This window comes from Chiloscyllium punctatum, chromosome 20 (assembly GCF_047496795.1).
Source record: "Chiloscyllium punctatum isolate Juve2018m chromosome 20, sChiPun1.3, whole genome shotgun sequence".
NCBI lineage: Eukaryota > Metazoa > Chordata > Chondrichthyes > Orectolobiformes > Hemiscylliidae > Chiloscyllium > Chiloscyllium punctatum.
In genome coordinates, this window is record NC_092758.1 from 38,945,218 (window position 1) to 38,961,261 (window position 16,044).

Consider the following 16,044-nt stretch of genomic DNA (forward strand, 5'->3'; position numbering starts at 1 on the left):
GAGGATACTAACAGTATTACAAAATATAAAATAATCAAGGGGCTAAAGGTGGAAATAAAATAAACTCAATAAATTTCACCAGAGAAAACATTTAGGATGACTAATTAAAAGTTATTTAGTCCCCTAGATCTGACAGGTTGCATCCAAGGATTTTCATGGAAGTAGCTAGAGAGATAGTGAATGGACTGGAAATAATCTTCCAAGAGTCCTTAGATTCTGGAAAAATTTCCAAAGTATTGGAAAACTGCCAAGAAAACAGTCTTGTTCAAAAAGGGAGACAAAAAAAAAGTTAACCATAGGCCAGTTAGCTTAACATCTGTCATTGGGAAAACATTTGAGTCTATTATAAAGGATGCAATATTAAAATATTTAGGAAACCCTAATATAATCAATCAGAGTCAGAATGGCTTCATAAAGGGGAAATCATACCTGATAAATGATTTCCACTTCTTTGAGATGGTATCAAGCAGCATTGGTAAAAGGGGAAGTAGTAGATGTAGTATATTTGAATTTCCAAAAGGCATTTAATAAAGTATTACAAATTAGGTTACTTAAAAAGACAAGAGCCCATAGATCCGGTAGTAACAGCTGCATGTATAGAGGATTAGCTAACTAATAGAAGTCAGAGATTTGGATAAGGGGGTAACATCAGGATGGGACTTGTAACTAGTAGAATACCACAGGGATCCGTGCTAGGTCACAATTATCTACAATGTATATTAATAACTTACAGGATGGAAGTGAAATTACCACTGCCTTGCTTGCAGATGACAGAAAGAAATAGGTGAGAAGGCAAGTACTCCAGACAGGGATATAGGTAGGTTAAGTGAGTGAGCAAAAAACTTGGCAGATGGAATATAACATGGGAAATGTAAGATTAGGGTTAAGGAAAGCGAAATATTATTTAAATAGGGAAAGGTTTGAGAAAACTGCAGCAGAGAGGGATTCAGGTGTCCTCATGCATGAATCAAAAAAAAGCTAGCATCCATGTTCAGCAGATAATAGTAAGTCAAATGGAAGGTAGGCCTTTATTTCAAAGGGAAGTGAGTGTAAAATTGGGAGGTCTGGTCAGTAATCGTCAGACAACATTTGGCATACTGTGGACAATTTTGGTCCCCTTGTCCAAAGAAAGATATACTGGCACCTGAGGCATTCCATAGAAAGTTCACTAGGGTAAACGGGGATGCGGATGTAATTTTCTTAGGGAGAGGGGTTACATCGGTTGGGCTTATTCTCTTCAACTCCAATGAGTACAAGTGGAAACCTTATTGAAACATGCAAAATTCTTAGGGGGCTTGGCAAGGGACACGCAGAGAGGTCATTTCCCTTCATAGGACAGTAAAGAGCTGGAGTGCATAATCATAAACTAAGGAGCCAAACATTTAAGATAGAGATGAGAAGGATTTTTTTTTTCTCTCAGGAGGTGGTGAATCTGTGGAATTCCTTACAATAGAGAGCTGTTGAGGCTGGATCCTTAAGTTGATCATCAGTTTGACATCTCATCCAGAAGACAGTGCATCTGAGAGCTTGTTGAGTTTTAGGTCTTGCAATGGGACATGAAACCATAATAAGGGGAAGAGTGTTACCAACTGACCCACAGCTTACACACAAAACGACTGAATGATACAGACATACCAAACAGGGAAATCAAAAGTGGCAGATGCAGTCCGATTTAGAGACTGTGAAGCAATACATTTTGGAAGTAAAACTAGTGAAAAGAACCACATAGGGCAGATCTTCCCTGTCCACCCAGAGCACTTAGAAAGTTGGGAGCGTGACTTAATTGGATGGGAGAACAATCTTCAGATTCTTGAAGTCAGGTTAAAAGTTTTGGTATTAAGTTTTCAGGAAGGTTCATGCAAGTTATCTTCCCAGTTATTCACCAGCAAGCAATGAATATTCATTAACATACCAAGCCACTGAAATTGCACTCATTATTTGCTCACATATCCTTCTTTCAATACAAGATGCTTGACCAGCCAAACTCAACAATAGTATTGGCTTTGGTGTACCTAACTAGAAAGGGCAGGCAAAGGAGTGTCCAGCATCAATAGTACCAGAGACCCAATGCTCGAGGAACTCCAGCTGTGGAACTTTGATATTTTGTAGTCATCATCCCTTACACCAAGCTAATAGGATCAGGTATATTCTTTGATCAATGCACTGAACTTTTGCTGGAGGGAGCCAGATTCCAAGACATTAAGGTTTGGTCCACAGAATCCAATTTGTACCCCACTTGAAGGGCTAAAACCAGTCAACGATGTTACACTCTTCCCAAGACCCCAAAGTCCAATTGCTTTTTATAACTAGATTGTAACTCGCTAGAATATAATAAGGACCTGGGTGAAACTCATTAAAATTGGACGTTTGTCCAATGATTGTTTGATACAGAAAACAAGATGAAACAACTTTGATTTTTGAAGCATAGACACAAATTTATTACAACAAGCATGAAATCTGATGGTTATACAAAACGTACAAGTCATAAATCTAAATAAATTTTGAAAAGAAACATAATTCTAATTTCATGAGGGAATCAAATTCAAATTTTATTCATTACAGATACAAGAGTCATTAGAATAGACTAATGCTCGAGCACTAACTAGTCTGGACATCAGTTAGACTAAACTGTAGCACTTCTACTTTGCATATGGCTTCAAAAAATCAAGACCAATGGTTATGTTTTTGTATTTTCAACATTCATAACTTATTCCCCATCACTGATTGAAATTCCAGCACCAACTAACATGAATATTGAAGAAAGCTATAGCTGAGTTTCATGGAAATAAGGCAAAAGCAAGGTATGTCTAAATTGAAAATTGCATTCTGAAGATGGAGTATGGAAACATTGTAACCATTATTTTAAAGGGTATTATGACGAATGATCATCAATCAAAAACTTTAACTCTGCTTCTCTCTCCACATATGTTGCCTGGCCTGCTCAGTATTTTGGAACGTGTCCTGCGTTTATTTCAGATTTTCCAGCATCCGCAACATTTCACTCCATATATTTTACATAAGCTTGGTTGAAAAAACTTGCAAAGTTATGATGGCTACTTAGAGCTATTAAGTATATCACAAGGGAAGTTTAAGTTTAACCTTTTTGTTTTGAGACAATAGAAATACTGCAGTTAACGGTAATCTAAGTTTATAAATGAGAGATGCATTATTGTCGTATTGAAGTATTTCCAAGGTGATTCGATTACTGTACAGTAGGCCACTGTATTTTCAAGTAATCGTTAGATCATTGGCTTCTGCAGTCCAGTGGTCATTCTGTTAAAAACAGCACAATCCACATGTTTGTCAACAACATTGTTGAGCACTATGGGCAGTTTACAGGATTGGAAAGCCTTCTTAGATGGATCCAAGAATTAAGTTGATTAATTAAACCAATATGAAGCCCAGATACTTCAGACACTGACTGGAGTGAACTGTACACTCCTCATTCATGTGCCTTTTCCAAGATGATACAAAAGAAAGACAACTCAAACAGTTACAATCATCATTTATTGCTGTGCATGAGCTTTCCCTCAAATTTGATCTGACCTGACCTGACCTTAGCAATGTGATCAGGAATAGAATTTTACATTCTATCAGTCTTATTAATATATATGAAACTGTGTATCACTTTCCATATTAGGCTTAATATGCCAGAAAGAAATTGGTCATCTAATTTCGCCTTTACTAAATTTAAATGCTTAATTGGAACTCCCAATTCCTTTGACTATGAAATATCAAATAGACTGAAGGGACAGCAAAGTTTTTAGATAAGATTAGATTACATTACATTACATTACAGCGTGGAAACAGGCCCTTCGGCCCAACAAGTCCACACTGACCCCCCGCAGCGCAACCCACCCATGCCCCTACATTTACTCCTTACCTAACTCTACGGGCAATTTAGCGTAGCCAATTCACCTGACCTGCACATCTCTGGACTGTGGGAGGAAACCGGAGCACCCGGAGGAAACCCACGCAGACACGGGGAGAACGTGCAAACTCCAAACAGTCAGTCGCCTGAGGCGGGAATTGAACCCGGGTCTCAGGCGCTGTGAGGCAGCAGTGCTAACCACTGTGCCGCCCACAAATGCCACCGTGCCACCTTCGGGAAAAAGTGATTATTTTTGGATAGAATTACTTCCTTCCTTAGCTAGATTTACTAATGGGTTGCGCAATCTAAATGAATTTGCATTGTATGGAATTTAAAGAATGCATTTTAGATGATAAAAATAAAATCAACCTCGAACAAGTCAATGATGACAGGAGATTGTAAAACACAAGAACACTTTATTAAAATCTAGCTAGATTTTCAATAATGTAAGATGGGAAACTAATTAAGCTATGTAGGGTCATTCTGCTACATAGCTTCAAGGGGTGGGGATGACGTCCATGTCCTGTCCACTACACAGAAAACCTAATGCACAACTTTTTTTTTGTATATATTTCTAGTATCTCCTAACAAGAAGTCATCCAGTCACAAACCCCCAAAACTTAAGAGTGCTTATTCCTTTTCTTTGTCAGCAGTAACCTGAATGACAGCATCTGAAGATTTAAAACAAACACTGTCCTCCTTTAACTTTCGTTTGTTTTGATGGCTATTCTTCAACTTGAATTTGTGGCATGAATGTGCAAAAAATGAGTGAAACATTAAACTAATTACAGAGATTATAGGTAAAAATTTGTTGCTGGAATTTCTCCTTATGTGTGTGGATGGGAAAAATTCACTTCTTTACTTACATTCTGAATGCTGATCTGAAGTGGAGTTTTAAAATGTCCAAAGTCTTTTGCCAGTTCATAGCCATGATGATAAAATGTGAAGAGTCCTTGCAAGAATGCAAGCAACTGTATAAAAAAGTCAAATAAGGCAATCATTAACCATGAATATTTGTCTTCATCAAATGTCATACTGAATTCAATACATCTTTCACTTGGCTGCTAGTCAGCAGATTCAAGAAATCATAATAGCCAGTTAATGCAATATTTAACAGCATATCCTTAATTTATTGGCTCATTAAAACAGCAATAAACATTATTACAATTTTAAATGGAAAGTAATCCATGTAATCTGAGAGACTAAACAGGGCAACAGGCTCTCAAAGGTTGGATGCACATAGATGTAAAATTTCGAGATAGGAATCTCGAAATCAGGAAGATGCGATAACAAAAATACTAACATAATCGCAGAAGAAACACAGACATGTGAATCAACAAGATATAACAATGCAAATTGAAAACTGGTGGTAAACTGACCTTCAAATTTGGAATATTCATTTGAATCAAGTAACTTGTGGGAACAAACTCTGTGGCTTTGAAATTGTCAAACACTAGGGATCTCGAAGACAGACATTTAAGAGATATCTTAAACCCGCATAGAGTCAGTACTATAAGCCAGTGTAATTTAAACTGTTCACCTACTGGTTCCACAAACTCAAACATCTTTCGTTCTTGCACTTCATGCACTCTGAATACGTATTCCAGTGACACTTCGTAGAAGTGCTGTCGGACGACATCAACCTGACTGTCTGCCTGTAAATCAAAGCAAAACATTTCTAGAAACCAAAGTTAACATCAGAACTCAATACAGAACAGAAACCAACAGAACTGCAGTTACCAACCTCAAAGCAGAATCATTTTTTAAGCACTTTATCCCAAATGTGAAATCACCCCATCATTCAAGAAGGGGGATGAGAGAAACCAGATGACAGACCTGCAATTTATCAGTTGGAAAGGACTTCCATGACTACTTCATAAACGATGTTGAGGTGCTTGTGTTGGACTGGGTGGACAAAGTTAAAAATCACACAAGGTTATTTGGAAGTACTAACATTTGGAGCACTGCTTCTTCATCAGGCAGCTGTTGAGCAGGATCATAAGACACAATTTACAGCAAAAGACCTCAGTGTCATGCAACTGAATCGATAGAGTGAACAATATATTGTTCCAGTTGCATGATACTATAATCATTTGCTATAAATTCTGTCTCTCATGATCCTGCTCCACAGCTACCTACCTAATGAAGGAGCACTGCCCCGAAAGCTAGTCCTTCCAAATAAACCGGTTGGACTTGAGATTTTTAACTTCATCATAAATGACATTGACACAGCAATTGGGCAAGTGTGAACTGATTATCTGTTTGGATTTTAACAGTGTAAGCAGGTAACCCTAATCTAGTTTAAAATTTTGAGTTAATTTCTATCACTGTAGTTAAGAAAGCAACATAGATACTGTCTACATGGACCTCCTGAAGGTGTATGATATAATAAAAAAATTTGCAAATTGAAAGAAGATAGAAGAAATTCTTGTAATTGGTTCAGGATATAGGAAACCAAGTGTGCGAGAAATGAGATTCCCCTGGGATCTATACTTTTCTTTCATAAACATGGATGATCTAGAATGGAGAAACAGAAATGTTTATCCACATTTATTTGCGACATTAACAGGTACATGGAGTTAATCAGATGATAACAAAGTGATAAAGGAACATAAACAGATTCAGAGAATTTTGCAAATCTTTGGCAAATGGAATTCAATGAGATATTATTGGCTAACTGGTAACTCATATATAACTAACTGCAGCTTATATTAATAAACGTTAAAAACAAGAAGGAGACAATGTCCCTTGGCGTGTGATCTTAATTATCTCCACAGTATCACTTAATCCTGGGTCCAGGGCAATACTTCTCTCTCAGCCAACATCATAAAAAAGATTGCCATGTCATTATAACATTGAAGTTTGCGAGAACTTGCTGTTTGTAAAACGGTTCCATTATTTCATGCATTACAGTGAAGTCACCTCAGAAGCATATCATTGCCTACAAAGCACTTTGAAAGGTCTGATAGTCATGAAAGATATTTTTATAAATGTAAGCTTCTATTTTTTTCACATGGTGCGTGCATAAGTTGCATTTGTTGGCAGGAAAATTAAGATGAAACACACAGATTGTCTTTTATTATTAAATACTTAACCTTGATAAAATTTGGAAATAAGGAAGTATTTATTTCTAAGGAAATAAATATACACTTATCTGTAAGGCATATAAAAAAGTGTTTGCAACTAAAATTAGTGCACAGCAGAGAAAGTGTCAACACAGCCATGCCTGCAACTGATGACCAATGAAAATTTGCTAGTTACAACATTTTGATTTCCAATAAACCTGCAATAGAATGCTGTACTAAAGAGATTGTGCACTTATTGCATTCATGTAAAAGGAGCTTAATTATTAATCGCTAGTCTTGTGGAGCATGGGTACTCATCACTCCTGTGACGATGCTGCTCCTTTAACATGGTTATATCGTCCTTGGCTCTTTTTCCCCCAGAGAGGTCGTAAAAGCAGCAAATCCAAAAAGTCTAGGTTACAACGGTTTTAGGGCCAATTTGTTATAGATAACAGATACTGCCTCAGTAAAAAAGGCTTAAAAAAAAACACTTGTAGAATGAAAGGGGAGTGGCCACTTCTCACAGCTCAGCTTTCTTTGGTTTGGTTTTTAACAGTCTGGCTGTCCTCTGAAAGCAGTCAGTCGTTTTGAGACTGCAGGTCCAAGAAACACCTACACGGAAGGTGTTTCATGTTGAATCTCGCTGACATTTCTCTCTGATATCTCTTCTGTGTTTGATTTCTCCTTTTTTGCCATGGGGTAGTTATGAGAATTGTTGCAGATATTTGGAACAGCATCATTAAGTTGGGACAATCTGTTGGGTTCTCAGATAGGTCAAGTTATTCTAAATTCTGTTCTGTTTTCTTTGTGTTTCATTCAGTAATCTTGTAAATTAATTATGTTTTGTTTAAAACTCAATGGTTTGACCAGTTGCATCACTCCTGGAATATCCACTTTACATATGCTGAAAACAATAGTAAAGTTAGGGTCTGGGCTTCTTCTCTGAAATGGTTTGAAGGGTTCTGGCCTGGTCCATAACACTCCTCTGCTTGCTGAACTACAATGTCTCCAAGTACTAACAACACTGTGAATTAAAATTTTCTTATGTTCAAATCTCTCAAGTGATCCAGTGGACTAACATTCCTCTCTCCGTAGCCTCAGAGAAATCAGAATTCCTCCAATTCTGACCTCTTTAGATATCTCCAATTTCCTTCACTCAACTTTGAAATTTCATCCCTAAACCTTTTCAGTTATTTTAGTTTTGTATTCTCCAAGCGGTTCCTTAAAATTTATCTTCAAGATTACTGATATCTATCTTAACATAATGCTTTGGTATCAAGTCTTACTTGATAATGTTCCGGTGAAGTACCTTAGGATGTTATTGGTATGGTTTAAATGTAAGTTATTGCACTGCAAATTTCACTGCTTTTTATCTTTATTCATAGTACAGATGAAGATATTCAGTCAGCCCTGCACAACTTCGCTGTTGGCATGCAGATAAGCATAGTCAGAGTGGGAGAGTGGGGATGGTAGCATGGGGGAGCTTAGTCAAACTCCGATGGAATCATAGATTTAGAACTCTTCAGCATGACCCATCAAATCTGGGCTGGTCAAAAACCTCCATCTAAATGATTCTAATCCCATTTTTCAGCACTTCATATTTTAAGTGTTACGAAGACTTCATTACAGCTAATGAGTTCCAAATTCCCACTATCCTCTGGGTCGAAAAAACACTTTTTCACAGCCCCTTGAAATTTCCTGGCCTTTAACTGAAATCTAAGTTCTCTGATCATTGATCGCTCTGCCAAGAAGAAAAGTTTCTTCCTGTCTACCCTATTATGCCCTTCAGTTTCATACATCTTAATCACTTATCCCCCTCACTCCAAGGCTCCTCTGATCCAAGGAAAAAAAAATCTCAATCTAGGCAACCTCTCTTCATAACCAAATCTCTCCAACATTCTGGTGAATTTCCTCTGCAAACTCTCCAGCGCAATCACATCCTTCCAACATAGGGATTCCAAAACTACATATAATAATCTATTGGCCTAACCAACTTTTTATACAATTATAGCATAACCTCCCTGCTCTTAACCTTGCAAATGAAAACAAATATTCCAAATGCCTTTTTAAATCACTTTATCTACCTATTCTGTGACATTAAGGGACTGGATGACATGCACATCAAGGTCTCTCTGATCCTTAGGTTCATCAGGTCTTCCCTTGTTTTATTTGCCCTGCCCAAGTGCATTACCTCACATTTAGACAGAATTCTATTTGCCACTGATTGCCATCTATATTTCAGAAACACACACAGTAGTATGAGTAAGCCATTAAACTCATCGAGCCTGCTCTGCCATTCAGTATGATCAGGATTGATCATCGAGCTACTTCCATTCTCCCCCTATACCCTTGAGGTCTTTAGCAACCAAAGCTATATCTACCCCGTTCTTCAAAACACAACGTTTTGACCTCAACCACTTTCTACAAGGCCGTAAGAATAAAGAATAAGAGTTGGCCTTTTGACCCTTCAAGCCTGCTCTGCCATTCAGTAAGATCATAGCTGATTCAACATTCCTTGCATCTACTTTCCTGCCATATCTCCATATCACTGGATTCCCCTAACTATCAAACATCTATCTCAGCTTTAAATATATATTAAGATTCTGCCCCCACAGCTCTCTGTGGTGAGGAGTTCCAAAGGCATTCAACCCTCAAAAAATTCCTCCTCATCTCAATCTTTAATTGTCTTGAGACAATGCCCTCAATCCTAAATCTCCTATAAGGGGAAACATCCTCTCATTATTTATCCTGCCAGGCCCCTTAAGCACTCTCTATTTTTCAATGATATCATCCCTAATTCTTCAAAATTCCAGCAAATAGATTCCCACTTGTTTAGCTTTTGCTGATAAAGGTGATCGCTCCATACCAGGGGTCACCTGAGTGATCCTTCTCTTAACTGCTTCCAATGAAATTACATCTTTCCTTCAATAAGGGGACAAAACTGCTCACAATACTCTAGATTCTGTCTCCAGCACCTTGTTCAGTTGTAAAAATACTTCTCTACTCTTCACACCAACCCTTTTGAAATAAGGGTCAACATTCCTGTGGCACAGTGGTTAACACTGTTGCCTCACAGCGCCAGGGCCTCAAGTTCAATTGCACTTTCAGGTGAGTGATTGGAGTTTGCACACCTGTGTCTGTTTGGGTTTCTTCTGCTGCTCCAGTGTCCTCCCACAATCCAAAGATATGCAGTTTAGGTGAATTGGCAATGCAAAACTGCCCATAGTGACTGTAGACGTGCAAGCTGGGTAGATTGGCCATGGGAAATACAGAATTACAGGGATGGGAGGTGGTGGGGGCGTCTTGGTTGGATGCTTTTTTAAGAGTTGGTGTGGACTGAATGGCCTGCTTCCACACTGTAGAAATTCTATAATTCAATTAGCTTTCTTGATTATTTACTGCACATGTATGCTTGCTTTCTGTGTTTCATGCACAAGTACTCCTCAAGACCGAGTTGCAGCTTTCTGCATTTTTTATTTAAATAATATTGTTTCTTCGTTTTCCCTTTCAAAATGAAACTTCACATTTTCCCACATTAAATTCCTAATTGACAACTTTTCCCCACTTAGTTAATTTATCAATAGATCTCTAAACTGTTTATATTCCTCTCACAATCTGCCTTTCCACCTATTTTTGTGTCATCTGCAAATTTGCCTACAACATTTGCTAAGTTATTAATATATATTTAAAACAACTGCAGTTCAAGCACTGATCCCTGTCGAACCCCACTGATTACAAGTCGCTAACCAGTAAAGAATCCCTTTTCCTCATTTGTTGTTTCCTACCTGTAAGCCAATTGTCTATCCATGTCAATATATTACCTCCAAAATGGGCTCTTAACTTAAGACTTAACCTTGTCAAACACTTGGGTCCCTGGCACTGTGAGGTAGCAATGCCAACCACTGAACCACTATGCCACTGTTTTTAGAAGTCTAAATACAACACATCTACTGGTTCACCTCTATCCACTCAAATCATTTGGCCCATTGAGTTTGCTCCACTATTCGATCATGATGGTTAAGTGTCTCAGCCCCATTCTACTGCCATCTCCTTATAACCCTTGATACCCTTCCGGATCCACCACCTGGCACATCTTTTGTGCATCTAACTATCCTTGTCATAGAGTAACACAGCATGGAAACAGGCCCTTCAGTCCAAACAACCCATACCGAGCCTAATCCCAAACTAAACTAGTCCCACCTATCTACACTTGGCCCATATTCCTCCAAACATTTCTTACTCATATACTTATCTAAATGTATTTCAAATGTCATATGTGTAGCCATATCCACCGCTTCCTCTGAAAGTTCATTCTACACACGAATCACTCTGTGTTAAAAAATTGCCTACATCTTTATAAAATCTTTGTTTCACTTTAAAAATGTGCCCTCATCTTGAAATCCCACACCTTAGGGAAAAGACACCTTATCTATACCCATCATTATTATTTTATAAACCTCTATAAGGTCACCTCTCAACCTCCTATGCTCCAGTGAAAAAATCCCAGCCTATCAATATAAATCAAACTCTCCATTGTTGGTAACATCGTGGTAAATCTTTTCTGGACCCTCTCCTATAACAGGGTGACCAGAACTGGATACAGTACTCCAGAAGAGGCCTTACCAACATCCTGCACAACCTCAACATAATATCCTACATTTAAAAGTCTGAGCAATGAAGGCAAGCATGAAAAATGCCTTCTTAATCACCTTATGTGATGCAAACTTCAAAGTATTATGTACCTGAATCTCCAGGTCTAGTTCTACAACACTGCCCAAGAAGAAAGTGAGGATTGCAGATGCTGGAGATCAATGTCAAAACGTGTGGTGCTGGAAAAGCACAGCCGGTCAGGCAACATCCAAGGAGTATGAGAGTTAATATTTCAAGCATAAGCTCTTCATCAGGAAAGTGAAGAAGGGAAAGTGAAGAAGAGCCAATGCTCGAAACATCGACTCTCCTGCTCCTCGGATGTTGCCTGACTGGCTGTGCTTTTCCAGCACCACAGATTTTGAACACTGCCTAAGGCCCTACTTTTAATTGTGCAAGTCTAGTTTTTGTTTGTTTTACCAAAATGTAATACTTTGCATTTATCCAAATTAAACTCCGTTTGGCACTCTTCAGCCATTGACCCAATTGATGAAAATGTCTGTAATTTTTGATATCCTTCTTCACCGTTGACTTTACCACCAATTTTGGTGTAATCCACAAACTTACTAACAATACTTCTATATTCTCATCTAAATCACAAACAAATGACAATTACAAACAATTGTAAATGACAAACAAAAAGTAGACCCAGCACCAAACCCTGTGAAACACTGCTGGTCAAGGTCTCCAGTTCGAAAAACAACTCTCCACTTTCAAACTCTGTCTCCTGTCGCTCAGTTAATTTTGCATCCAATTGGCAAGCTCAGCCTGAAACCCATGTAATCTAACTTCTACCATGGGGAACCTTGTCAAAGGCTTTACTAAAGTCCAAATAAATAATGATTACCAGCTCTGCCCTCATCAATCTTCTAGGTTATTTCCTCAAAAAACTCAAACAAGTTTGAGAGACACTGTTTCCCACACACAAAATCATGTTGACTATCCCTAATCATGCCTTGCCTCTCCATATGCATATAAATTCTATTTTTGTTATCACTTCCAATAATTTACCCACAACTGAAGTCAGACTCACAGGTCAATAGTTCCCAGGCTTCTCTTTACATCCCTTGTTAAACAAAGGCACAACATTTGCCACTCTCCAGTCATTTGGTACTCACCATATTTATACATGACACAAATATTTCTGAAAGGAGCCCTGCAATTTCCTCCCTAACCTCCCACAAAGTCCTGGGATGTATTTAGACAATAGACAATAGGTGCAGGAGTAGGCCATTCAGCCCTTCGAGCCTGCACCGCCATTCAATATGATCATGGCTGATGATTCCTAATCAGTATCCTCTTCCTGCCTTATTTCCATAACCCTTGATTCCACTATCTTTGAGAGTTCTATCCAACTCTTTCTTAAATGAATCCAGAGACTGGGCCTCCACTGCCCTCTGGGGGCAAAGCATTCCACACAGCCACCACTCTCTGGGTGAAGAAGTTTCTCCTCATCTCTGTCCTAAATAGTCCACCCCGTATTTTTAAGCTGTGTCCTCTGGTTCGGCACTCACCCATCAGCGGAAACATGTTTCCTGCTGCCAGAGTGTCCAATCCTTTCATAATCTTAGATGTATTTGATCCAGTCCTGAAGATTTACCTACCTTTATATTTACTAAGACCTCCAGCACTTCCTCTTCTGTAATGTGAACTGTTTTCACAATAATAATATTTATTTCCTGGAGTTCTCGAGCCTCATTTCTTTCTCCACAGTAAAAATTGATGCAAAATATTCATTTAATAGGTTTCTCATCTTCTGAGGTTTAACACAGATTACCTCTTTGATCTTTAAGGGGCCCTACTCTCTCTCCAGTTGCTCTCTCGCTCTCAATGTACTTGTAGAAATCTCTTTGGATTACCCTTAGTCCTGTTAGAAGTTTTTAGGCTTCTATGATACTGTCTCTAATTCTTCTAAGCTCCAGTGAATAAAATACTAACAAACTTAATCTCTCTCCATACGTCAGCCTTGCCAGCCCAGGAATCAACTTAATAAATCTTTCTTGTGTTCCTTCAACACCAAGAACATTCTTCCTCAGATAAGGAGACCAAAACTGTACACAATATTCCAGGTGTGGCCTCACTATTATGCTGTAGAATTTTATCTGGTGTTCATTCACTGGAGGTGGACATTGCTGGCCAGGCCAGTATTTATTGCCCATCAGGCAGTTGAGAGTCAACTACGTTGCTGTGGATCTGGATTCACATGTAGGCTGGATCAGGTAAGGATGACAGATTTTCTTCCCTGAAGGACATTAATAAACTAGATGGGCTTTCTGCCAATCAGTAACAGTTTTATAGTCATTATCGACTCTAAATCCCAGATTTTATTGAATTCAAATTCCACCTTTTGCCATGGCTGGATTTGAGCACAGGTCCCCAGGAAATTAGCTGGGTCTCTTGGTTAATAGACTAGTGATAACACTAGTCCATTGTAGCAAGATATCATTGTTTCTATACTCAAATCCTTCCATTTGCTTTCTTTATAGTCCTCTGCGCTTACTTTCAGTGACTGGTACACGAGAACACCCAGGTCTCTCAATTTATAGATATTCAAATAATAATCTTCATATTTTTGCTCACAAAGTGGATATCCTCACATTTACCCATATTATACAGCATCTACCATGTATTTGCCCTCTCGCTCAGCCTGTCCAAATCACACTACATCTCTGCATCCTGCTCACAGTTAACTTTTCCAACCATGCTGCGTGTCATGTGCAAATTTTGATGTATTGCACTTAGTTCCCTCATCTAAATCATTAACATATTTTATAAGTAGCTGAGATCGTAGTACCTGCAGTGCCTCACGAGTCGCTGCCTGTTTATCATCTGGTCGCCTAAGGTTAACTTTCTCACTATTTACCACCCCATCAATTTTTGTATGATCAGTAAATTTACTGATCAACCCTCCTAACTTCAAGTCTAAATCATTTATGTATACTACTAATAACAAGGGTCCTAAATACCAATCCCTGCAGATTCCCACTGGACACAGGTTTCCAGTAACAAAAACACTCCTTATCATGATCTTCTGCTTCCTGCCACTGAGCCAATTCTAGATCCAGCTTGCAAAATTCCTTTGGATTCCCAAGGTTCTTACCTTTGATATCAGTCTCCCATGTGAGACCTTGTCAAAAGCCTTGCTGAAGTCCAAGTAGACTAGGTCGGATGCACTGCCCTCATCTAGCACTTGCTTACCTCTTCAACAAATTCAATCAAGTTGGTCAGACATGACCTCCCCTTAACAAAACCAACCATTCTAGTTTAGTTCCTGCTACTCCAAGTACAGATTAATTCGGTCAGTCAGAATTGCATCCAAAACTTTCCCTGCCACAGAAGTTAGACTGATCTGTAGTTTCCCGGGTTTATCCCTTACTCCCTTTTTGAATAGCAGCACTGCATTGACTGTCCTCCAATCCTCTGGCACCTCTCCTATAACCAGAGAGGAATTGAAAATTATTGCCAGTGCTCTTATTTCTTGACACTCGTAATGGCATGGATACATTTCTTCTGGCCTGGAGATGTGTCTACCTTTAAGCCTGCCAGACCACTCAAACCTCCTCTCTGTTTATGCTAATTTCAAATATATCTCAGCCCTTCTCTCAGATTTCTGTACCAACAACATCCCTCTCATTAATACCAACACAAAGTACTCATTTATATTTCTAATTAGTCCTCTGGCTCCATACATGAATTATCACTGTTCTTCATGGGCCCTACTCTTCACTTGGCAATTCTTTGATCCTTAATGTACTTGTAAAATAATTTCAGACTTTCCTTTTTTTCACCTGTTATTCTTTCTTGCCCCCTTTTTGCTCCCCCAATTCACCCTTGCATATTCTGTAGTTCTCTAGGGTTTCTTCTGTGTGAGCTCTCAGTGTCTGACATAAGCCTCACTTTTCTTCTTTATCCAATCTTGTGAGCCCTAGATATCAAGGGATATACAAGATTTATTGGTCTTATCCTTTGTCTCAGTTGGAATATGTTGACCTGAATTCTCCTGAAGAAGGGCTTATGCCCGAAACGTCGAATCCCCTGCTCCTTGGATGCTGCTTGACCTGCTGCGCTATTCCAGCAACACATTTTTCAGCTCTGAACTCTCCCTATTTCCTTCTTGAATATGTCGCACTGCTCTGACACAGATTTATCTCGAAGTATCTGCTTCAAGTTTATTCTGGCCAAATCCTATTAAAAGCAAACTTCACATAATTGAGAACTCTGATTTTAGGCCCATCCTTGTTCTTTACCCTAATAATCTTGAATGCAACAGAATTACAATTACTATCTAGAAAACACTCCCTAATGATAGTTGAATCAGTTGCCTCATTCCATTCCAGTCAATGCTGCTATGTACAACATGAGAGAGAGAGAGAGATCGAGAGATCCAGAGATCGAGAGATCCAGATCGAGATCGAGAGAGATCGAGAGATCGAGAGATCGAGAGATCGAGAGATCCAGAGA

At 38.7% G+C, this 16,044-nt stretch overlaps 1 protein-coding gene across 5 annotated transcripts in view; it reads right to left on the reverse strand.

The window, feature by feature from the left end:
- The window catches only part of LOC140492052 (rho GTPase-activating protein 26-like), a 284,972-nt gene that overhangs the window by 147,896 nt on the left and 121,032 nt on the right, over positions 1–16,044 (reverse strand). For all 5 annotated transcript variants that reach the window (XM_072590711.1, XM_072590714.1, XM_072590712.1 and 2 more), the window contains exons 6-7: positions 5,416–5,526; positions 4,738–4,842 (exon numbers count right to left, since the gene is read on the reverse strand). In XM_072590711.1, coding sequence (XP_072446812.1) covers positions 4,738–4,842; positions 5,416–5,526 — 216 coding nt within the window. The remainder of the gene's footprint in view (positions 1–4,737; positions 4,843–5,415; positions 5,527–16,044) is intronic.